At 36.8% G+C, this 26120-nt stretch overlaps 1 protein-coding gene across 4 annotated transcripts in view; it reads right to left on the bottom strand.

Annotated features, from left to right (window-relative positions):
- The window catches only part of CFAP20DC (CFAP20 domain containing), a gene marked incomplete at both ends in the record, with an annotated part of 268246 nt that overhangs the window by 158399 nt on the left and 83727 nt on the right, over nt 1-26120 (bottom strand). For all 4 annotated transcript variants that reach the window (XM_079712102.1, XM_079712105.1, XM_079712103.1 and 1 more), the window contains one exon: nt 9896-10010. In XM_079712102.1, the coding sequence (XP_079568228.1) occupies nt 9896-10010 (115 nt within the window). The remainder of the gene's footprint in view (nt 1-9895; nt 10011-26120) is intronic.

Raw genomic sequence — 26120 nt, 5'->3', positions numbered from 1 at the left:
CTGATGTGTTTGATTTTAAGGCTACCAATTTATTTGTTTTCAATCTGTCCCATCTGCTCTTTGTTTAGTTCTCCTGTAATTTGGATTGAATATATTTTTAGTGCCCCATTAATTTCCTCAATTTGTTGATTAGCAATTTGTTGATTAGCTATATTTGTTGATTAGTTGTTCTTTTACTTTTTGCTATGGTTGCCAAAGTTTGCAATATGAATCTTTAACTTCTAACAATTTAACCCTGAATAAATATTAGAATATCTTCTGGATAAGAACCTCATAAAAGTATACTACCATCTCTGTGTTATTATTGTCACATATTTTACTTCTACATTGTTATTTTTGCTTTCAACAATCAAATACTTTGAAAGAATTTATGATATGAATAAAGAACCTTTTAGATTTACCTATTAATTTACCATTACTTGTCCTCTTCATTCTCTCATTTAGATCCAAATTTCTATCTGGCACATTTTTTTCAGCCTGAATAACTTCCTTTAATATTTCTGTAGTGCAGGTTTGCTGATAACCAATTCTCTCAACTTTTTAGTCTGAAAATGTTCTTATTTTGCTCCAATTTTTTTTCTTTTTTTTTTGTTTCCTTTGCGATACGTGGGCCTCTCACCGCTGTGGCCCCTCCCATTGCGGAGCACAGGCTCCGGCCGCGCAGGCCCAGCGGCCATGGCTCATGGGCCCAGCCACTCCGCGGCATGTGGGATCCTCCAGGACCAGGGCATGAACCCACGTCCCCTGTATCGGCAGGCGGACCCTCAACCACTGCGCCACCAGGGAAGCCCTTTGCTCCAATTTTTGAAGAATATTTTCACTAGATAAAGAATTCTAAGTTGACAGGTTTAAACATTTTTTTTTCCCTAGCACTATTTCATTGTCTTCCTACTTTCATTGCTTCTGATGGAAAGCTGGTGATATATTTTATCATTGTTCTCTTGTGTATAATTGATTTTTTCTCTTCTTGCTGCTTGTTAAGATTTTATCATTGATTTTTAGCAATTTAATTATGACATACCATGGTGTGATCTTTGTGGGGTTTTTTGTGGGTTTGTTTGTTTTTTTTTTTAGTTATGATATACCATGGTGTGATCTTGGTGTGGTTTTTGTGTGTTTCTCAGCTCATAGTTTGTTGAGCTTACTGGATCTATGGGTATATTTTTCAAAATTTGAAAAATTTCAACCATGATTTCTATAAAGTTTCTCCTGCTCAATCTCTTTTTGCTCTCCTTATAGTACTCCAATTACACATATATTAGACTGACAGATATTGTTTCACAGGCCATTCAGACTATATTCATTTTTTTTCCAGGCTTTTCCCCTCTCTCTGTGCTTCAGTTTGAAGAGTTTCTATATTCTTGACTTCAATTTTACTGATATTCCCCAGTGTTTAACTTAGTGTTAAGTCTATCCAGTGAAACTTTCATTTCAACATTGTATTTTTCCAAATTTCTTTTCATAGTTTCCTTTTTCCATTGGGGTTTCTTAATTTGCTCCCTCATTATGTTCAAAGTTTCCTTTAAATTCTCTAATATATTTATAATAGTTATTTTAAGGCCCTTGAATTTTTATTCTGTGATTTTTCTCCTGGTTATGGATCATGTTTACCCAGTTCGCCTATCTAGTATCCATTTTTAAAAAATTGTATGCTGGACATTATGGCTACTAAGTTTTTGGGCTTTTGGATTTCATTGTTTTTCTTAGAAGAGTCCTAAAGATGTTCCAGGTGGAAGTTTATTTGCAGATCATCTTGACCTTTTGATGTGAGTTTTTATATTTGTTAGGTCAGGTATAAGGTGACCTTTTCTCCAGGACTAGATAAGCTCCATTTCTAAGTAATATTGTCTTTCTGGAATTTCTCCTGTATGTGTTCAGTGATACCTCTTCACTCTGGCCAGAACTTGAATATCTCCTAGCCCTGTGTGTCACAGCTGCTTAGTAGGTGTTCTTTCCCCAGGGGCTGGTCTGTGATTACTTCAGGGGGTCCTACTGTAAGCATGCAAAAAGGTTCAAGAAGACCCTGATGTATATTTCTGAAGCTCCTCTCAGATACACTAACCTACAAATTCTGGCTACCTCAGTCTCAGTCATCCTTAACTCTGATCTCTGTCTCTATTCAGCAAGATGCCATGCCCTGTCTGGGCTCCCATCTCTGCACTGCAGTCCAGAATGGGTCTTCAGAAAGCTTGGGAATATAGGACTCATCTCATTTGTTTCTCTCTTTTAAAAGTATGTTGCCTGCTATCCAAATGGTTGAAAAGTCTTATTGCAAATATTTTTTCCAATTTTATATTTGTTTATAGTAGGAAGGACAGTTTGATACCAGATATTCTGTCATGGTCAGAAACAGCAATCTAAGCAGTCATTTAAGCTCCTACAGGATATTTCCCTTGTTGGTAGCACATGTACTTTGCCAATTTCCAGCCCTAGATTAAGTCAGTGCCATTTTCTCCCTTTTTTTCACTAATTTAAATCCTGAATTATCTTTTATATCTATTCTCCTCTTCTACTTCTTTGCTACTACACTAATTCAGGCTAATATGACTCAACTGGACTTCGCACAGCCTTTTAATTGGTATCTCTGCCTCTAGCTCTTTTTATTCTGACATTGTACTCATTTTCTAGAATACAGATAATATTGTGAAACTTCTCCACATTAAAATTTTTTTTTTTTTTTTTTTTTTTTTTTTGCGGTACGCGGGCCTCTCACTGTTGTGGCTCCCCATTGCGGAGCACAGGCTCCGGACACACAAGCTCAGCGGCCATGGCTCACGGGCCCAGCTGCTCCGCGGCATGTGGGATCTTCCCGAACTGGGGCACGAACCCGTGTCCCCGCATCAGCAGGCGGACTCTCAACCACTGCGCCACCAGGGAAGCCCTCCACATTAAAATTTAAAAAGAAATCTCTAATGGACTGAAAATTTAAATTTCTTATCATGGCTTTCAAGGCCCTTCATGGTTTCATCTAGTCTTCTTTTCCAGCATTGTGATTCTGTACATTCCCATTATACAACCCAGTTAAGGGATCAAACGTGACATGAACTTCCATGCTTTTATTTGTGTGTATTCACAATTTAGCACAAATATATCCACTTATAACAAGCTCCAACTTGGCTAGAAAAGTTTGATATTTTCCTTTAGCAGCATTTGTTTCCTAAGACTAGTTTGGTGTTAACCACTGCCCATCATCATTAACTTGTTTATATGTTTGCCTCCTCTGCCTATTATAATCTCATGGATGAGAAGACTGTGCACCATTCACCTTTGGATTCACATCTTTTGGCACAGACCTTAGCCTACAGTAGGGGCTCAAAAGGTATTTGTTAATTGAAATAAACTGCAAGTTCAGATGTTTATTATGATAACATATTCACAAATTAATAAACATGGATTCAGGTCAAGAGAAAATAGTAAATAACAATATCAACTAACAGTAACTAAGCACTTACTATGAGCTTGGCACTATTCTAAGTAATAACTCATTTAATAGTAACAACTCCTCTGTGAAGTAGGTTCTATAATTGTCATGACCTAACCAATGAGAAAACTGAAGCACACAGAGATAACTGACTTGCCCAAGGGCCCACAGACAGGAAGTGACAACAGCTAGGTTTCAAACCCCTACAATCTAGCTCTCAAGGCCAGATTTTACCTCTAACACTACTCTGCCTGTTCAATTGATTTGAAAATAGGGTGACCTAAAGCTGGGTAATCATTCATTTTCCAGAACAAATATTTTTATGTAGTTGTCCCTATTTCACATAACCATTCAGGGTCAGCAGAGAAAAGCATGAAACTGCTCATTTTCCCAAATCTCTTCAACACCCACATTAGACAGGTGAGTAGAGAGAGTGAAAAACAAGTATTATTAAATGATATGCACATGAAAACATTTACAAACCCTCAAATAAGTACCACAGACACTACAGTGGATTCTAGGTTAGAATGACTTCATTGAGAGACATTCTCTAATTATGTCTTAAATACACATCTAAAAAAATCTGCCTCCTCCATTCTCTGTTCATTTAATGGCACTTAAGAAATTAAATACTGTTAAGAACCAAAAATTTCCAAATCACTAGCTCTATGGGAAAAATGATCTTTGCGGGGAAACTTTAAAAACACTATGCCACTCTTTCAGTTTGTAATAAAATCTATAACATATTCCGTCAGAGTTGTGGTTCAAGAAAGTACAACTCCTAAAGAGTAATTCTATCTATCTAAATGACAAACACTGGGTATTTAAGTGGTAAAGGTTACTAAAAGAATTGGCATTGTAATTTATCATACTACTTTGTTATATCTCCAATGAAAGATTCATTCTCAGCAATATCTCATAACTGAACTTCCTATTCAAATGGAATTAAATTCACTGTACATTAATACATACTTTGGTGGCAAGACATTGATGTTCATCTGATACCATCACCAACTGACTGAAATTATATTAAAGAAGAAGTAAGATTTATTTCAGTGAGTCTTGACTAAGTGGCTACCCCCACTGTTTAATATGATGGTTATTAATTTTTAAAACTGTTCTTGTCATTGAAAACCTAAATTAAAAGTATAAATTTTTATAATTTAAATGTTAAAATCAATCCATCATAATTAAGAATAACATGAAAAATAAAAATTTTTATTTGAAAGGTTGAACATTCTATGGTAACTGGAACAGTAAGTGGTCTCTAAATAAATATTCATGTTGGTGTGGCTATAAAAATATTAACTTTATTTGCTGCCTCTGGTTATGTGAAGGCTTTAGTTAAAGAACCAAGGCAAAGTGGACCATTCGGCAATTATCCTCTAAATCAGGGGTTGCAAACTATATGCCTAGAGGGCCGTGGCAGGTCACTTAAATGAGTGAAGCAGGAAGGGTCTGACTGCACCCACATCCTTATGAGTGGAGAGGACTGAACTTCACAGGAGAGCTTAAAGCTCCATTAAAAGTGTGCAGTTGCCACTCTGCTCTAGCTGACTGCTTGCTGCGCAAGAAAGCAGACTCAATGTTAACTTCTGATTTTTTTAAAAAAGAGGTCAGAAATTTTATGTGAAATCTCCTGATTTACAAATGTTAGCTGAAGTGCTTTTAAAATACTGTATTTTGAGGTTTATCACCAAAATATCTATGGCTCTTAAAAAGTAGAACGAAGTGAAGAGTGCTTTGGCAAAAAGCAGAGAACTGAGGCCAACATCACACCAACACCAGGGAGGACCCCAGGCATGGCATTTTAAATGGGTGGAGGGCTCTCTGTCACTTTGCTCCTCTCTCTAGAAATTTCCCTTAAACAAGACTCAGCTTTAATTCAATAAGGGCTCATTTGGAATAGACTATGTTAGCAATGGAAAGGAAAGACCCTCCCTCTGCTGCTGTAGCATATCCTGGATTGGGAGGAAAATGAGGGGAAATGAGAGCAAGTATTAGAACCGAGTTTCTTAATATTTGCTTGAGTACTCCTGGACATTTATGGAATAGGCAGGCACATTTAGAAAGCTTATACAATTTTTCCATGATAAACTCATTCTTTTATCTCCCAAGTCAGGAGGCACATTAAGACTTGCCAATTTGTTCAACAAACATTTATTGAGCACTTACTATTTGCCATGTACATCACTAGGGATAAAAACCAAATGAGTCATGCTTACAGCCTAAAAGGGGAGATAGGTAAGTAAACAGACGATTGAAGTGCAGGGTGAAGAAGTGTTATAAGAATTATGAATTTGTGAATGGTAATGATGTGCTGTACCCAAAATGTCTAATCAATCAGCAGAGGGGAAATCATGGAGGGTGTCCTGGAAGAAGTAGCACCTAAAGAGCAAATAGGAGATATAATCCTTATTTAAAGCTTGGTCCATGCCAGGCACTGTTCTAAAAGCCTATGTTTATTAACTCATGTAAATTCCCACAACAACCTTAGTAGTATGCATGCCTCATATTATCTGCATTTTATAAATGAGGAAAATGAACACAGGAACTTGCACAGGGTCACATAACTAGTAAGTGTCAGAACTCAGATGCCATGCTCTTAACTCCTATGTTTATATTTCACAAAATATAGAATAATTAGGACATACTATAAGTAGTTATGATTTGATGATTTCATTGGGATGGGGAACACAATAGAAACAAATACCTTGTCTTGTTTAGGACTGCCTTGAATTACGTGAGCAATTTTTCTAGATTCAAGACAAGTTCTAGGTATTTTGCTTTTCAAAATTTAGCATGAGCTGAAGTCACCTAAGATATAGACACCAGTTTGATTTTTTCACATTAGGATTTTTTTTAAAAACAACTACATGTAATTTTCATGCCTGCATCTACTTTCTTTTATATTTTCTACTGAGCTGTCTCACTGGGGATGAGAAGATGAGGTAGATAGATGAGCTAAGACACACTGCCCCACAGGGCCTATTACAGCTATTTTCTTTTTAGTTTAAATAGTACATTTCTTATGTCATTAGACACCTGGCACTGCTAGCACATATTCCTCTTAAAGACTCATTTATTAAATATGAAAGATTGTTCAATGAAGTTTACTTCCTATCTCAGCAAGATATTTGTGTGGTTTACTTTTAACAGACAATATTTTATTTTCAGATATTGTATTCCCACAAATGCCACTGGAAGGGTACACTGTGTGTGTGTGTGTGTTTGTGTGTGTGAAGATTATAGCCATGTACAGAATGATCAGTTCAGATTTTAATATGATATCCAGAAACTTCAGAGTTAGTTAACTGACAAGGGTGACTGAACTCACAAAAGCAAGGTAATGACAAACCTGATTGATTAACCACACACAGAATAGTGTATTAGTCTCATATATGGTTTAGCTCTTGGACACCACCTAACACTGAACTCTAAACAATCTTAGATGAATAAGGAAATCATACTTAAATATAAGAGGATGAATATAATTTCATTTGTAAGGCACTAATGCACTTCCTTAACATCTTAAATGACTAAACTTTAATAATTGAAGTATTTGCATTTAATCTTTGTGCATCTATGAGTGTTTAGTACACAATGAATTAAAATAATTCTACTGCAAACAGAAACCATCAATTTATTCCAAAATCCAGCACCTATCTGTTACTGGGCTCAATCTCAAGGTTTTCCAGACTCAAAACCTCAAAGTTATCTTTGATTCCTCCCCTCTATTTATATCTACTTGAACATGAAGCCCAGTGGATCAGCCTACTGAAAGCAATGGTCAGGATGCTCTCATGTCTCCATCTTCCATTCGCACGGCCCACTGTCCTGACTCCTTCCTCATACACCAAAACTTGTCAGTGAAGTTACTAATGGCCTCCTGATTGCCACATCCCAAATACTTTCAAATCTTGACATTTTCTCTTACCAAAACTTCCTTGGTTTCCACCACACTGTACTTTGCTTCATGATTCACATCACTTTCTCATTGTTGCCCTGTCTCCTTCATGGATTCTTCTTCTTTTGCCCATCCTTTTTCTTGGGTAGGCCCTTGCATTTCCTCCTCTAGCCTCTTTTGTTGTTGTTGTTGCCATTCTTACTCTCTGCGCAGGCAGGCAATTTCATCATTCTCATGACTTTAAGTGCCACCTGTATGCTGAAGAAGCCCAAATATCCAGCTCATACCTCTCTCTAGGACTCTAACATACATGTACCCCCCAAATTCTCAATCTGAATGTCTTAGACTCCTTTATCAACATTTCCATCTTCCCTTTCTAACCTTGCTCTTTTTCCTGGATTTCTAGATATTGATTCTGTCACCAGTCATCCAAAGTAGAAAGTGAACTGAGAGCCATCCTTGACTTTTCCTTCTTCTTCATTTCTGACACCTAATTAATCTTCAATTAAAATGTTTAGTTATTTTTCAACCCTGTTTCCTCATCTCCACTCTGATTTCTATTTTCCAACTTTAGGACTCATCTCTCTTACACCTGTATCATTCATCTACTCATCCATCCACTTACATAATTATTGAGTGTCTAGGAGGAGCCAGGTACTGCTGCTCTAGGCACTGGGGATACGAGAGTGACAAAATGACACAAAACCCCTCTTACCTTCTTGTGACAATTGCACTGACTTTCTAACTGGTCCTGCTGGCCTCCAGTCTCATCTTTCCCACCCATCCTCCAAAGTGATGTTCTATCTAAAATGCAAATCTGACCATGCCCCCCTGCTGCAAGCCCTTCAAAAGCTCCCTATCACCTATGAGATAAAAGTCCAGGCTCCCTGCCTATAAATATAAGGCCTACCAGGAGGTTGCCCTGTTTTCTTCTCCAGCCTTACTACTTCCCTACTATTCTGGTCTCTCCTCAGCAACACTGGATTATTGGACGTGCCTACACGTCTCATGCAGCTACTCTTAATGCTACTCTTTCTGTTCTAGGAATACCACCCCCACTTGAACTGGTTACTGCCTTCTCTCTTCTTCTTCTAATCTTTCAAGGCCCAGCTCAGGCATCCCCTTCTTCAGAAGCCCTTCTCTGATCACTCCCCTGGTGCTCCATAGTTCACTGTGGGTCCTGCTCTCACAGCATGTACCACATGATATGGAAAAGGTCTGTTTAAATATGTCTTAGCTCATTGGACCATAAGCTTCTGATGTTACCTTATATCCATTCCTCTACTGCTACTGCCCTAGTCCTCATTAACCCTAATCTGGAGTACTGCAAATGTTCTCTCCATCTCCATTTTCCAGCCCCTCTAAGCCATTCCAAACGTCACTACCAGATTAATCTTCCCAAAGCATAGAACTGACTGTATGTTCCTCTCCAAACCAAAAGCTTTAATGGCTTCCTTTTCTCTGCTACAGTGGCTCCCAAAGAGTGGAATATGCACCGTTTGTGAAATGGTTTTAGATGGTACATGGGCATGGCATTAAATGACTACAGATCACAGAATAAAAATTTTCATCCATCAATTTTCTTTCAATCCTAATTATGCCCAAGAAAAAGCTTGAACATGTATCTAACTCTTGATAAACTCTTGTTAATAAAGAGCAGGCCTCAGGACAGAACCCTAAACAGGAAACAGTACTTAGCTAGACTTTAAAATACTGTTTTGTTTTCAGTTATCTTTACTGTTATGGTTAATTTTTATTTCTGGAAAGTTATACTGGTTTTCCATTTATAAGTGTGATATAAAGTTTTTTTAAAAAAATAAATTTATTTAAGTCAAAAAAGGCTGAGTTGGTTTAAAGGAGAGTATTATGTACATACTGGAACAGGTAGTACACAAACATGGTAAAGTCATGAGAGTAGTATTAAAATGACTAACATTTGAGAAAGACTAGTCAGTCGTATCAGGCCCAAACTTATTAGCCTGTAACCTACGGCTTACCTACTTATATATTATGCTGCTTTAGGTCTCAGAGGTTACACAAATCTCCCAACCTATATCAGGCTCTTGGATTATAGAACTGAGGTTTCCTTAAGGCTATTTAAAAAAATCTGGCAACAATGATGAATCATTCTCTGTCCTCCAAATATGTGCCACTTTCCAGCCTCTATGCTTCTACTCATGCTGTTCCTTCTGCTTGGAATGCTCGGTTTTTCATTTCTACCTATTGAAACTCTAGTCCTTCAAAGTCCATGCCAAGTGCAATCTCCTTCATGAAGCCTTTCCTTGTCCTGCAGTCAGATGGACTTCTTTCCCTCTCACTGTACCAATGGCACTTACTCTCTCTACTGTGCTTCCAATCACAGTTTTGGTGATATTCTAGATATTCAATTATATTCTCCCACCTAGTAGATCTTAAGCTCTTTCATGGAAGGAAAAGAAGAGTATAAATTTCTATTCATTTTTAATAACACCATGGAACTTAACAGAATGCCTCATACACAGAGTAGGCCCAGAATTAATATTTGCTGAAATAAATTTAATATTTTAAGCAATATTCATGACACTTACAATTTTGCGTTTGATCATGAAGAGTGGGATTTTTGCATGAAGAGGGGTTGAGGACAGTTCCTTATGGACTGTTGATAAATACAATCTTCTTTTTATGTTCCTTAAATCAGTAATTCTGAAAAAAGAGAGAGGAGAGAAGAGAAGATTCCCATCAATATAATAACCACACTTCTTTGGATAATCATCAAAATAATATAATTTATTATATAGGCCCTTTCCAACAGGGAGATCAAACTCCGAATTTAAAAATTGCCTTTTTCTTTGAAGAAGTAATAAAATTTCTTCCTTAAGTTCAAAGTGTTCACAAGCCTGAGTGTATAAATTCACTTAATATGCTAATTTATTTCAGTACTCTACTCTATATTTCCACTCTTCCAGCCTATGAAAAAATTCAATTTGTATGAACTGAGAAACTGCTAGCCTTTAATAGCCACGCTTGTTCCAGCTCCTTAAGTTTGTGTTATCTTGGGACATACTGTCACCTACTAAATAGGAAAACATTATGGGTTTCTTTCTCTAAAAATGCACCTGTCATTTTATATATGCTCTTCGTCTGCTTATAGACAGACACAAAACGCTGACTGTCGGTTTCACTTTCCAAACACATGTCTTTGAACCAGAATTATAATACACAAGTTTATTGCTCACTACTCAGGTCAACCCACAGTGATAACAAGGACACTGAATTTGAACATCTTTAATAGATTTAGACCACCGCCATGATCACAAAGATTAGGTTTGCTTCAAATTGATAGAGGATCATTTTTATGTTCTGCTTCCTTTAGGTTTCAGAGGTAACACAAAAGGCTCAAAATCTCCAAACCTGTCTCATGCTGCTATATTGAAGAATTGATGCTTCCTTAAAAACTGTCTTTTTATTGGAGAGGAGTGATATTTCCCCCATTTTTTAGCAACTTTGTCTAGGTGTACTAATTGCTAATATTATACAATTAGTAATTCCTCAAGAAGACATTTCATTCAAATATACTGCTACCAATATTTACAGTGTAATTAACTATAGTGTAAATCAACACAGCCTTCTCCAGAGCTCTTCCTTGCCTCCTATTTGCACTTTTCTAATCTCATTATTTCTTTCCTCTAAAATACTAATACATATTTTTTTCTGTAGAAAAACCATCATTGAACAATGTTAAGAGTAAGTACAACAAAAATTAGGTGACATGATTTCAAATATGCCCCAGACCTAAACATTCTACCCTACCTGCACTAAACAATATCATAAAAAAAAAAAAAAAAAAAGGTTCTGATGAACCTAGAAGCAGGACAGGAATAAAGTCGCAGACGTAGAGAATGGACTTGAAGACATGGGGAGGGGGAAGGGGAAGCTAGGACTAAGTGGGAGAGTAGCATTGACATATATATACACTACCAAATGTAAAACAGATAGCTAGTGGGAAGCAGCTGCATAGCACAGGGAGATCAGCTTGGTGCTTTGTGACCACCTAGAGGGGTGGGATAGGGAGGGTGAGAGTGAGACACAAGAGGGAGGGAATATGGGGATATAGCTATACATATAGCTGATTCACTTTGCTATACAGCAGCAACTAACACAACATTGTAAAGCAGTTATACTCCAATAAAGATGTTGGGAAAAAAAAAAAGCAATAAAGCCTTTCAATCCATGGTCAGATGTCAGGTTTAAAGTGCAAAAGTGTTAACACTACTGAAATTTTACACTTACACATATAAGTAAATGTACAATATTTGCCCTAAGGTAGTGTCTTCAAAGTGGGATGTGCACATGGGAGAGGACGAAAATATTAGAACCATCTTTCATACCATCCTTTTAAAATGTTGTATTTGGGTATGTTTCATTACATATACAGTACAGCAACATATTTATATATGTTTTAAATAAATAAATGTACCCATGTGGTTAGTGTGCTCAAACATTTTACCAATAGGATTCAGGATCAAATATGTCTGGAAGGCATTGTCATGAGGGATGCTATTAAGTCGCTTCTATAAGAAGTTCTGATTAGGAAATAAAAGGAAAGACTATATAGCGATTCTGGAAAGTAAAAGAGAACAAAAAATTCCCTCACATCAAACAAAATGTTTGATTGCAACAACCAAAAACTTACATGAGACACAGTTTTGTTAAGGTTTGCTTTGCTTGGAGGGATAAGACTATGTCATTTTCATTTGAATTGGTAAGGACCGAATTCCAAACAGAGGAACATCTGAGTATAGTCCCATTTTATCAACACATGGAACAATAGGAACATTCATTCATTCATTCCCTCATTCACTCATATATTCAACAAATACTCCCTGAGCCAAGCAACATCCTGGGAATATACTGGGGAATACAACAGTGAAAAGGTCAAGGTCTCTACCCTCCAGGAGCTTTTATTCTAGTGGAAAAGGCAGGTGAATAAAGTATAAAGAGACAAAATAAATGCACGTTATCCTAAATGCAATGAAGGAAACAAAAAAGAGACTGAACTAGAAAATAACAAGAAATGAACTACTTCAGACAGTAAAGCCAGCAGGGCTAGGAATTAATAGGTAAGGGAGGGATATGAGGTAGAAAGGAGAGGTAAGAGCCAAATCACGCAGGGCCTTTATGCTAAGGTAAGGGGTTTATAAATTTATTGTGCACAATAGGAAGCTATGAGGGTCAACATTCTACCATGCATGATGAATGGATATCATAAAAATAAACAGATATGGTCTCTTTTATTTATTGGGGTAAGATTTGAGTAACTGATATGTACAGATTTTAGTGTTCAATCTCATGTATTTTGGTAAATGTGTATACCCATGTAATCACCACTCCAAATAAAACATAAAACATTTCCATTACCCTAGAAAAGTTCCCTCCTAGTCCCTTTTAGTCAGTTCTCACTCCTGATTTTTATCACCATAGATGAATTTTGTCTGTTCGTGAACTTCTTATAAATGGACTGATGTAGAATATACTCTTTTGTGACTGGCTTCTTTCACTTAACATGAAGTGTATGAGAGTCATCCACGTTGTAGTATGAGTCAATAGTTCTTTTTTTAAATTGCTGAGTCTTGTGTGGCAATACAACAATTTATTTGTTCACTCTCCTGTTGATGAACATTTGTTTCCAGTATTGGTTTTTTATGAATAAAGCCTGTGTGACTATCTATGCTTGAAGAGTCTTCTTGTGGATATGTCTTTTCATTCTCTTGAAAAGCAGGAATGGGATTTCTGGGTCATTGGGGAAGATATATGTATAACTTTATAGAAAGAGTTCTCCAAAGTGATTGCAGTGGATCCACATCCTCACCAAGTTTTGGTGCTATCAGACTTTAATGTTAGCCAATTTTAGTGGGTATGAAATGGATACCATTGTGATTTTATTTGCATTTCGCTTATGAATAATGACATTGAATGCTTTTATATGTGTTTACTGGTGTGTCTTGTGAAGTATCTGTTAAGTCTTTACTCAGTTTTTATTGGTTGTTTCCTTACTATAATTCTAAGAGTTCTTTACATATTTTAGATACACGTCCTTTGTCAGATATATCTATATCTATATCTATAGCTATATATCTATAGTGAGTATTTACTTGCCTGTTATCTTAATGGTATCTTTTAAAAACTTTTTATTTGGAAATAATCTCTAAGCTAGAGGAAAGTATCAAGAATAGCAAACAGAAGACTCTTATATGCTTTATCTAGATTAGCTTATTGCTTAATGATGACTTTAATTAGCAGAAGTTTTTAATTTTCATGACGTCCAGTTGATCATTATTTATAGTAGTGCTTTCTGTCTTAAAAAATCCTCACCTAGTCCAAAGTTGCAAAAGTACTTTCCTTTGTTTCCTTCCAGATCTTTATAGCTTTAGTTTTTACATTTACATCGACGATCCATCCCACATCAAGTACCTTATACTGTGTGACGTACTGGGTGTGGTTCTTTTCTTTCTGTATGTTTATCCAGTTGTCCCAGCACCATTTATTAAAGACTCTCCTTTAGTCACTGAAATGCCTTGGTACTCTGTTGAAACTCAATTGACTATAAATGTGTGTGTGTGTGTGTGTGTGTGTGTGTGTGTGTGTGTCTATTTCTGGACTCTCTATTGATCCATTTGTTTCATTTATCCGTTCTTAAACACCAATGTTATACTGCTTTGATTACTGTAGATTCAAAGTAAGTCTTAAAACTAGGTAAAGAAACTCTTCAACTTGGTTTTGTTCAAGGTTTTTTTGGCCCTTGCTTTTCCATATAAATTTTAGGATCCACTTATCATTTTCTGTTAAAAAAAAAAAAGCTGTTGAGAGTTTAACTTGGATTGTGTTGAATCCATAGATCAATTTAAGGAGAACTATATTGAGTCTTTCAATCTACTTACATGATATATCTCTCCATTTATTTAGGCCTTGTTTAATTTATTTCACAATGTTTCATAGTTTTCATTTTAGAAGTCTTGCATATGTTTTGTTAAATTTATTTCTAAGTATTTTATTTTTTGATATGACTGAAAATAAAATTTAAAATTTCATTTACCAGTTGAATGCTACTAGTATATAGAAATGCTATTGATTTTTGGTACGTAGACCTTGTTTCCTGTGACCTTACTTAATTCATTCGTGAGTTCTACTAACTGCTTGGTAAATTCCTGAGAATTTTCTACATATACAATCAGGTCTTCAGTAAATAAAGACTTCTACTTTTGCTTTTTTCAATTTTTATACTTTTTCTTTATTTTTTCTTACATTACTTCCCTGGTTAGGATCTCCAGCACATACTAAACAGAAGTGATGAGAGTAGAAAATCTTGCCTTGTTCCTGATCATAGGGGGAAAGCGTTCACTATGTTTCTATTAAATATGATGTTAGATGTAGGTTTCTTTTTTCAGAGGAAGTTCTCTTCTATTTCTAGCTTTTTGAGAATTTTTTTTTAATCATGAAAAGGTGTAGAATTCTGTCAAATGCTTTTTCTGCATCGATTGAGATGATCCTATTGTTTTTCTCCTTTATTCTTTCCATATGTTGAATTATATCAATTGATTTTCAAATGTGAAACCAACCTTGTATTCTTGGTGTATATTTCAATTGTGCTAGCATTTTTATTGAGGATTTTTATACCTATGTTCATGAGGGACACTGGTGTGTAATTTTCTTATAATATCTGTGTCAGGTTTTGATAACAGAATTTAATTCCATAAAGTGATTTGGGAAGTGTTTACTCCTCTATTGTCTAAAAATTTGTTTAAAATGCTGCTAAATATTCTTTACCTATTAACAGAATTAATTTGTCTGAAGTATTCTCCTTGGTAAGATTATGGTTTACACATTCAATTTAATTTACATACAGGGCTATTCACATTTCTAATTTTTCTTGTTTCAGTCTTGATAAGCTGTGATTTTCATTTAAGGCTGCTGAGCTTATTGCCATAAATTCCCTTTATGTAGGATCAGTAGGATCTGTAGTGATATCCCTTCTCTCATTCCTGACACTGGTAATTTGTGACTTCTTTTTAAATTTATCAGTCCTGCCGTGGTTTACCAAGTTCATCCTTTTAAAGAAACAAGTTTTGTCTTTGAAAAACTTGTCTGTTCTTTGTTTTCAATTTTACTGATTCCTGATTTTATTTGTATTATTTATTTCCTTCTACTTACTTTGGGTTTAATTTGTTCTTTTTTCCCACTAGCTTCCTAGGATGGAAAGTTTGATCATTAATTTTAAACCTTCCTCTTTTCTCACACAAGCATTTACAACTACAAGCTTTCCTCTAAGCATTATGTTAGCTGCATCCCACAAATTCTGATTATGTTGCATTTTAACTTTTATTCAGTTTGAAATATTTTCTAATTTCTCATATGATTTTTCTTTGAATCTTGGATTACTTAGAAGTGTGCTATTCAATTTCCAAACAGTACAGTTTTTTTCTATATATTGCATTGCTATTGATTTTTAATTTAATTCCATTTCGGTCAGAAAACATACTTGGTAAAGTTTGCTTTTTATTAAGAAAAAAGTAATAAGATATTGTATGACCCAGCATATGATTGGTGAATGGTTTATATGCACTTAAATTTCTTTGATGCTAACATTTTAAAACTTCAAACCATTAAAAACTACTTTCCCTTAAGTCTAGTCAATACTGATCTATCATCTACTGCTCTTTAGGACATTTCTTCATATTTCCAGGCAATTATGGCACCTGAATCACAATTTTCCTCTTCTGTCATCATTCTGGGTGACTTTAAAGAGAACAAGTTTTAATCTAAACCTAAACCTCTTCCACAATGTTAACCAATATTTCTATTCCATTTTAGCGACTTAGATGAACAGTCCTACTCTGTTGCCAATCATCACTAGAAACTATTCAACTTTGAGGTCTTCTATTCAAATTTTCCCCGATTCATTAGTTCATTCAACTAACATTCAGTCAATGCCTTAGCGGCACAGTATAAGGTACTAGAGACATGGAAGTAGTTAAGACATGGAAATCATATTCTAGTGTGGGTGTAGGGGAAAATATTCTTAAGTAGCTCTTTTTAGTACATTCCATAGACATTCTCTTATTAAATCTCACATCAGTCCTTCACTGCAGGTAGTATATTCATCCTCCATTTTGTAGATGATGAAACTAGACTCTAGAAACCAGGACAGGTTCTAGTCCATAGATATACAGCTAGTAAGTAGCAGAGACAGGTATTAAAACTTGTCTCTATAGAATCCATTGTCATTTCTGTGATGAAACTGTATGTCCACTACTATACCAGGCTGAAGCTCTTTCATTCATTTATGCTGAGTGACTACTATTTGTCAGACATGTGCTGACAGCGACAAGAGTGCCTGGTTTCTGTCCTTGCAGAACCACAGCCAAATATTTTCAATAGAATACTGTTTATCAGATAAAAACCATGAATCCTTTCACTTCTCCCCCTTTTTCACTCTTTTAGAACCGTTTTCTGTTCCATTCTGGATTCCAGTTCTGAATCTAATCTTCCAACAGGTAACAAACATATGCCTTCCAACCACTATACCATGTAAAGCCTCCTGAAAGGGTGATCTCAAAGTTTGCAAGACTGGGGCTTCCCTGGTGGTGCAGTGGTTGAGAGTCCACCTGCCGACGCAGGGGACACGGGTTCGTGCCCCAGTCCAGGAAGATCCCACATGCCGCGGAGCGGCTAGGCCCGTGAGCCATGGCCGCTGAGCCTGTGCATCCGGAGCCTGTGCTCCACAACGGGAGAGGCCACAACAGTGAGAGGCCCACGTACCACAAAAAAAATAAAAAAAATAAAAAAGTTTGCAAGACTGGAGTGTAATCTGTTGGAATGTGGTAATTCAACTAAAGAAAAAAATCTACAAAGTATCAGAAGGTTGTCTGCTCAGCACATAATCAGAACAAGTGACTCAGACTACAGTATCTGATACATATAGTCCCCAAAGGTATTATTATCATTATTAAATATCTATTAATTATTGGGCATTTTTTATATGCCAACACTGTATTATGCACGCCCTATGCATTATCTCAGTTAATCTTCCCATAAATGCTACAAGATATCTACTACTATTTTTTCTACTTAACAATGAGGAAACTAAGGCTTAGTATGGTTAAGTGACTTTCCTAAAGTCACATATCTATCAGAGTACAGATTTAAACTCAAATCTAATTGATCCCAACATCTACATTGTTAATCACAGGCTTACTTTCTTCTGGGGCAGGCACTGCCTATAAACATATCCATAGTAGCATACTCTTTGCTCCTGGGGAAAAATATTTAATATCTGATGCTTAAGACTCTTACCCTTCACTGTGTTTGGAAGAAAAGAGCCCAAATTTGCCTCTGTGTGTGGGTGTGCGTGTGCACATCTTTTTTCCATTGACAAATTCTTCCTTTAGATTTGTTAAAAATAACCCTCAGATCCAATAACTATTATCTTAAAATTAAAAGCTCAGAGGCTAATCTTACTTTACTCACTTCCACGTTCTTGCAGGTCACTTCACTGTCTCACCATAGGCCTCATATACTTACAATCCTCTCAGCTATTAGTGAGCACCACCAAGAACGACTGATTGCTTCCTATCCTTAACATCTAGGCTTCATCAGTCCAATTAGCTGTCACATCCTGTCAAAGTCACTTCCCTAATAGTTTCACATCTGTTCCTTCCTTTGGCTTCTACAGCTACAATGTTAGTTCGGGTCACTTGATGCTTTAAATATTCTCCCTTACTAGTCTCTCTACCTCTAATCTTTTATCTCTCAGTCCATTCTTCATGTGGACCAGCCATGGGGACTGAACATCAAGCTTTGGCTCCATTTCCTTCTTTGTCATCCTATAGTCTAAGGAATAAAGTCCAAAATAGAGCTCCTTATCTTGTTATTCAAGAACCTCCAAAATCTGACCCTCAGCCATTACTTCAATATCACCTTTCACCATGTTCCTCTCCATGTCAGACATCATATAATAAGAGTACAAGATGCAAACCAGGGGGATTTCAGAGATATCAGGAGAGAATATCAGAATTGGGGTGGGAGAAAGAGTGGAGTTGCAGAATAAAGCCAGGGTTCGGTTGTTGGGAGTCTTAACATGAGATACCAAGAAGATCTCCATAGGGGAGATACCAAGGCTGTAATTACAAACAGAAAAGGATGGGAAACGGAAGAGCAACATCTAAATCCCTACCATGTGCCAGAGCCTGTACATCATTTCACCACTGTTATTTCATTTATTTCCCTCAACCGCTCTTTGAAACAAGAATTAATATTCACACCTTACTAATGTAGTTAAAGGCTCAGGGATACTACGCCACTTGTTCAAGGTCTCAGAGCTAGTATGTGGCAGAGCTAGAAATCAATCTAAAAAGACAAAGCAAGAGGAATAAAGGATGGTAGTTGTCTGGCTTAGTGTTTTTGAAAGGTAACATGCTTACTAGGAAGAAAAGGGTGTGTGTAACAGGCCTGCACCACATTCTACCCCTTTTCTAAAGGGCATTCCAGAAGAGAAAGGGGACCAGCCAAAGCTTCTTGTAAACATGACTGATCTTCCGGCAAATACACTAATGGTATTTATCAGGGCCAAAGTCCTTAATGAAATACTTTTTGCTGGATGTACTCGATCTGTCTAGGATTTCTTATGGCTAATAAACCTGGAATTCATGCACTCATGGGGCATGGCTCCCTGGAAAATGTCACATAAGCCATAAATGTAACAGCTTTGGGTGAGGGATATTCTCTCAGAATCACTCTCTCAGGTACTGCTTAGAGAAGTCATCTGTTAAATCTGGGCCAAAGTGCATTAAGAAAGGACTGGAAGACTTCAGTGGAAGTCCTGGATCTCTTTCTGCTTCACAGGTACTTCAATACTGGCTAAAATCTCTGATTCTTGTGAGTCTGTTTGACAATTCAATCCTTTGAGCTATCTCATATGGCTGGTTATGTTGTGCAGCCTCTTCAATACCTACACCCTCAAAAGCAGATTCTGAGAAAAGGACTTAGGTGCCAGTAGTTTAGGTGATTCCATGAAGCAGGAATGAAGGAGCAGGAAGAGGAAGAGAGCAAAAGAGGAAAGGCCAAGATCAGGATGCACTGGCTACGACACTGCTATATAGGCCACAGGGGCTCCATTCTACCAGGGTATCTGGAGACAGGTACAGAACACTTCCCAGATAATCCATTTGAAGAATGGGAGGTGGGAGCCTATATCCACAGACTCCCAATCCCCAGTGGTTAAGAGTTGCCTTTGGGGGGCTTAACTCCCCAGTATTTCCAAGCTGTCAGGCTTCTACTGCATCAAAGAAGGCCCTGGGTGGCACTAGATAAGGGATGCTGTCCAATCAAGCTTGCACCAAACTGCTCACTGCAGCTGCAGCTGATACCAGAGGTGGACCCAGAGGACGTAAGGTGGGACACTGGAGTGGGCTGCCACAATGACAATACCAGCATTCTTGCTCCTACTTAAACATACTCCATCCTCTTGTATTTTCATGCCTTTGCTCATGCATTTCCCTTGGAAAGTCCCTTCCCTCATTATGCCACTTGAATTATATTCATCCATCACAGTCTGGATTAGATATGCCGCCTCCTCCTTGAAAACGTCTTGGATCTGTAAATTAAAAATAATCACTTTTTTTTTTTTAAACTTACAACAGCATGTTTTCAACCCCTAACACTGAATTCTTTTCATTCCTCCTTGGTGCTCTTAGGTCAGTAACGATAGTCCACTTTATAGACCATGATCGGATGCAAATCTTTTCCTTTGTTTTTACAGGTGAATAACATGTGGTCTCATATATCTCAGTTTTACCACTTGCTAGTAACATTTTGAGTTTAAAAGGGTTACTAGAATTTGGTATTGCAAAGCCCATTTTAGAGTTTAAAGCAGTCTCTCATTCTAAATTCTACAAAGAATTTGTAAAGTTCCTAATATGCAAATGTACAAGCACAAGAGAAGTAGAATTTCTGCAATTTAGGGGAAGGACAATTTGTTACAAATTCATCATCAAGTGTTGTCATCTTGAGTTGATTGTAGTTTTCAAGAACTGATATATATATATATATATATATATATATACATTTTTAAAAAATAATAAATTGTTATTATTTTAGACTACTCATTATCAACAAGTGGGGAAATAGGCCATAATACTGAGCAATAACTTTGAAGCCAGAGTTTTTGGGTAAAAATTCTGGCTTCGCCATTTCTTAGCTTTGTGACAATGGGCAAGTTACTTAACCTTTTGTGCCTTAGTTTCTTCATCAGTAAAATGTGGAAAAATAATAGTACTCACATGATTGTTGTGAGGACTGCATAACTGAATATACATAAAATGTTTAGAACAGTGCCTGGCATACAGAAAGCTCTAAGTAAGTACTAACCATTATCAACTTGGGTGGCTGTGGATTGTTTACTGAATGCTTTGTATTTTTGGCCTTTAATTTTCTAATAACTAAAATTTGACTGGCCTGTATGTGACAACATAATCCTCTACTGATGTCCCAATCTCCAAACTGGAAAGTGGGAATGGGTGGGGCTGTGAGCCAAGACATCTTTCATCCTGCCGTGGTGAGTCTTGGTGAAAAAATATGGGTGTCACTGTAGGCTGCTACCTACAGTCTGTCTCTTCTACTGGCCTGAAAGGTCTCTGATGACTGAGACCACATCCTGGTTATCACAGCATCTCACAGAGCTTGGTTCAGAGTTTTGTAGTTAATTGGGAAATAGCTGCTCAACTGTCTTTGTTGAAACCCTATTGGAATCATATATTTGCATGTCTATTTATTAAGCACCTACTTGGTGCCAAGCCTGGAAGGAGATACTGGGGATATCGCAGTGAATAAAACAAAGTCCCTGCCCTCATGAAGCATGTGTTTTAATAGAGGAAGACAGTAATAAACAAGAAAAAATAAACAAGTACACATTATGTCAGCTCTCAGTAAGGGCTATAAAGAAAAGTAAAGTACAAAAAGGTGATAGAGATGGGGTGGAAAGTATTATTTCAGAAGTGGTAGTTAGGGAAGTCTTCCCAAAGAAGGTGCCATTTGGGCAAGAGTTGAATGAAATGGTTGGAACCTTGCAGATAGCTGGGAGATTCCAGACAGAATACTGAGGACTATGTGGAAATCTGTTCCTCTCTATAGCAGGTCTTCCAATGTATTCCAACAAATATATATTAAGAAAGGTGAGTCCCCTGGGCTGTAAAAGCCTGACAAGAACCACACAATGGGTGCATGGCATGACTCTGCCCTCGTGGAGGTCAGGTGTTGGTTTGCACAAAACAGTTCTCAGTTAAATCTAACTATTATGGCTCTGACTTCTGGAAGAATTTCTAAATGATCATGTGCCCAGCTTAGGACCAAGGTATTAGGACTAAGCCACTCACATGATGATGAGGTTTTATTCTATTGTCTTTGTAAAAATAAATATGCAAACATTATCTCATAATCAAGAGTAGTTGGTTTTGGAGGGAAAACAAAATCATGTGCTAAGCTTAAATGGTTCTGAAAGTAAGCTGAATTGCTACTTTAAAAAATTAAAATTAGTCATTCATGAGAGAGAGAATATAAATGCATATATGTGACGACTTAAAAGCTTCATTATGCTTATATGCTTTTTTGGGGACAATTTAGTTGCTGTAAGGAAGGCTGCTTGTAAAACATCTCTTCTCTTGTAATACAGGGTTGATTTTCACCATCTAAAACCTCCTGTGACCTAACAAAGCAGAAAAAGACAAGCAACACTTGCAACACTCCTCTTACGCTTAAAGACACATTCTTTTTTAAAAAAACATATAGGAGTTAATATTTTTTTATATCAGTAACTGAGCATTCACAGCTAAGGGTCGGCAATGTGATAGAAAAAGTAATGAGACCACGATGAGAAAAAATGGGGTAGTCAACAGGAAAATCAATCTCATTTATTATAATATTCTAGTGATCAGCAGGTGTATAACTTTCCCAGCTATGGTCATTAACAACATTCATTCCAAACTTAACATCTACATTTGCAAACCAATTGAAAGTAAAATTACTTTTCAATTCAATTTTCAATTCACTTTTTTATCTTCATCTCTGTTTGACAATTTTTTTTTCACAATGGCAACCTCAGTGAGTATTTGAGTAAATGGCGCCAACCTTCCAAGAGCACAGATAAACTCATCTATTAAGATTACCTATTCACTTTGCTTCTGTATATACAATGATTTTTTAAAAACATCTTTATTGGAGTATAATTGCTTCACATTATTGTGTTAGTTTCTGCTGTATAACAAAGTGAATCAGCTATACGTATGCACATGTCCCCATATCCCCTCCCTCTTGCGCCTCCCTCCCGCTCTCCATTTCCCACCCCTCTGGGTGGTCACAAAACACCGAGGTGATCTCTCTATGCTATGCAGCTGCTTCCACTGGCTATCTATTTTACATTTGGTAGTGTATGTATGTCAATGCCACTCTCTCACTTCTTCCCAGCTTACCCTTCCCCCTCCCTGTGTCCTCAAGTCCATTCTCTATGTCTGCGTCTTTATTCCTGTCCTGCCCCTAGGTTCCTCAGAACTAATTTTTTTTTAGATTTCATATATATGTGTTAGCACATGGTATTTGCTTTTCTCTTTCTGACTTACTTCACTCTGTATTACAGACTCTAGGTCCATCCACCTCACTACAAATAACTCAATTTCATTTCTTTTTATGGCTGAGTAATATTCCATTGAATATATGTGCCACATCTTCTTTATCCATTCATCTGTCGATTGACACTCAGGTTGCTTCCATGTCCTGGCTATTGTAAATAGAGCTGCAATGAACACTGTGGTACATGACTCTTTTCAAATTATGGTTTTCTCAGGGTATATGCCCAGTAGTGGGATTGCTGGGTCAGATGGTAGTTCTATTTGTAGTTTTTTAAGGAACCTCCAAACTGTTCTCCATAGTGGCTATACCAATTTACATTCCCACCAACAGTGCAAGAGGGTTCCCTTTTCTCCACACCCTCTCCAGTATTTATTGTTGGTAGATTTTTTGATGACAGCCATTCTGACAGGTGTGAGGTGATACCTCATTGTAGTTTTGATTTGCATTTCTCTAATGATTAGTGATGTTGAGCATCCTTTCATGTGTTTGTTGGCAATCTGTATATCTTCTTTGGAGAAATGCCTATTTAGGTCTTCTGCCCATTTTTGGATTGGGTTGTTTGCTTTTTTGATATTGAGCTGCCTGAGCTGCTTGTATATTTTGGACATTAAGCCTTTGTCAGTTGCTTCGTTGGCAAATATTTTCTCCTATTCTGAGGGTTGTCTTTTTGTCTTCTTTATGGTTTCCTTTGCTGTGCAAAAGCTTTTAAGTTTCATTAGGTCCCATTTGTTTATTTTTGTTTTTATTTCCATTTCTCTAGGAGGTGGGTCCAAAAGGATCTTGCTGTGATTTATGTCATAGAGTGTTCTGCCTATGTTTTCCTCTTAAGAGTTTTATAGTCTCTGGTCTTACATTTAGGTCTTCAATCCATTTTGAGTTTATTTTTGTGTATGGTGTTAGGGAGTGTTCTAATCTCATTCTTTAACATGTAGCTCTCCAGTTTCCCCAGCACCACTTATTGAAGAGGCTGTCTTTTCTCCATTGTATATTCTTGCCTCCTTTATCAAAGATAAGGTGACCATATGAGCGTGGGTTTATCTCTGGGCTTTCTATCCTGTTCCACTGACCTATATTTCTGTTTTTGTGCCAGTACCATACTGTCTTGATTACTGTAGCTTTGTCATATAGTCTGAAGTCAGGGAGCCTAATTCCTCCAGCTCCGTTTTTCTTTCTCAAGATTGCTTTGGCTATTTGGGGTCTTTTGTGTTTCCAAACAATTGTAAAATTTTTTGTTCCATCTCTGTGAAAAATGCCATTGGTAGTTTGATACAGATTGCACTGAATCTGTAGATTGCTTTGGGTAGTAGAGTCATTTTCACAATGTTGATTCCTCCAATCCAAGAACCTGGTATATCTCTCCATCTGTTTGTATCATGTTTAATTACTTTCACCAGGGTCTTACAGTTTTCTGCATACAGGTCTTTTGTCTCCTTAGGTAGGTTTATTACTACCTATTTTATTCTTTTTGTTGCAGTGGTAAAGGGGAGTGTTTCCTGAATTTCTCTTTCAGATTTTTCATCATTAGTGTATAGGAATGCAAGAGATTTCTGTGCATTAATTTTGTATCCTGCTACATGCCAAATTCACTGATTAGCTCTAGTAGTTTTCTGGTAGCATCTTTAGGATTCTCTATGTATAGTATCATGTCATCTGCAGACAGTGACAGCTTTACTTCTTTTCCGATTTGGATTCCTTTTATTTCTCTTTCTTCTCTGATTGCCACGGCTAAAACTTACAAAACTATGTAGAATACCAGTGGTGAAGGTGGGCAACCTTGTCTTGTTCCTGATCTTAGTGGAAATGCTTTCAGTTTTTCACCATTGCGCATGATGTTGGCTGTGGGTTTCTCATATATGGTCTTTATTATGTTGAGGTATGTTCTCTCTATGCCTACTTTCTGGAGGGTTTTTACCATAAATCGGTGTTGAATTTTGTCAAAAGCCTTTTCTGCATCTATTGAGATAATCATATGGTTCTTATCCTTCAGTTTCTTAATATGGTGTATCACATTAATTGATTTGTGTATACTGAAGAAAGCTTGCATTACTGGGATAAACCCCACTTGATCATGGTGTATGATCCTTTTAATGTGCTGCTGGATTCTGTTTGCTGTATTTTGTTGAGTATTTTTGCATCTATGTTCATCAGTGATATTGACCTGTAGTTTTTCTTCTTTGTGACATCTTTGTCTAGTTTTGATATCAGGGTGATTGTGGCCTCGTAGAATGAGTTTGGGAGTGTTCCTCCCTCTGCTATATTTTGGAAGAGTTTGAGAAGTATAGGTATTAGGTCTTCGCTAAATGTTTGATAGAATTCACCTGTGAAGCCATCTGGCCCTGGGCTTTTGTTTGTTGGAAGATTTTTAATCACAGTTTCAATTTCAGTGCTTGCGACTGGTTTGTTTTATTTTCTGTTTCTTCCTTGTTCAGACTCAGAAGGTTGTAGTGTTCTAAGAATTTGTCCATTTCTTCCAGGTTGTCCATTTTATTGGCATATACTTGCTTGTAGTAATCTCTCATGATCCGTTGTATTTTTTCAGTGTTAGTTGTTACTTCTCCTGTTTCATTTCTAATTCTATTGATTTGAGACTTCTCCCGTTTTTCCTTGATGAGCCTGGCTAATAGTTTATCAATTTTATCTCCTCAAGGAACCAGCTTTTAGTTTTACTGATGTTTGTCATCATTTCCTTCATTTCTTTTTCATTTATTTGTGCTCTGATCTTTATGATTTCTTTCCTTTTGCTAACTTTGGGGGTTTCTTTGCTCTTCTTTCTCTAATTGCTTTAGGTGTAAGGTTGTTTATTTGACACTTTTCTTGTTTCTGGAGGTAGGCTTGTATTCCTATCAACTTCCCTGTTAGAACTGCTTTTGTTGCATCCCATAGGTTTTGGGCCATCGTGTTTTCATTGTCATTTGTTTCTAGGTATTTTTTAATTTCCCCTTTGATTTCTTCAGTGATCTCTTGGTTATTTAGTAGCATATTGTTTAGCTTCCATGTGTTTGTATTTCTTTACAGTTTTTTTTTCCTGTAATTGATATCTAGTCTCATAGCATTGCGGTCGGAAAAGGTACTTGATACGACTTCAATTTTCTCAAATTTACCAAGGCTTTATTTGTGACCCAAGATATGATCTAACCT

Source organism: Hyperoodon ampullatus, assembly GCF_949752795.1.
Source record: "Hyperoodon ampullatus genome assembly, chromosome: 10".
Lineage (NCBI taxonomy): Eukaryota > Metazoa > Chordata > Mammalia > Artiodactyla > Ziphiidae > Hyperoodon > Hyperoodon ampullatus.
Note: the sequence above shows the minus strand (reverse complement) of the source record. Positions and strands in the feature narration are given on the sequence as shown.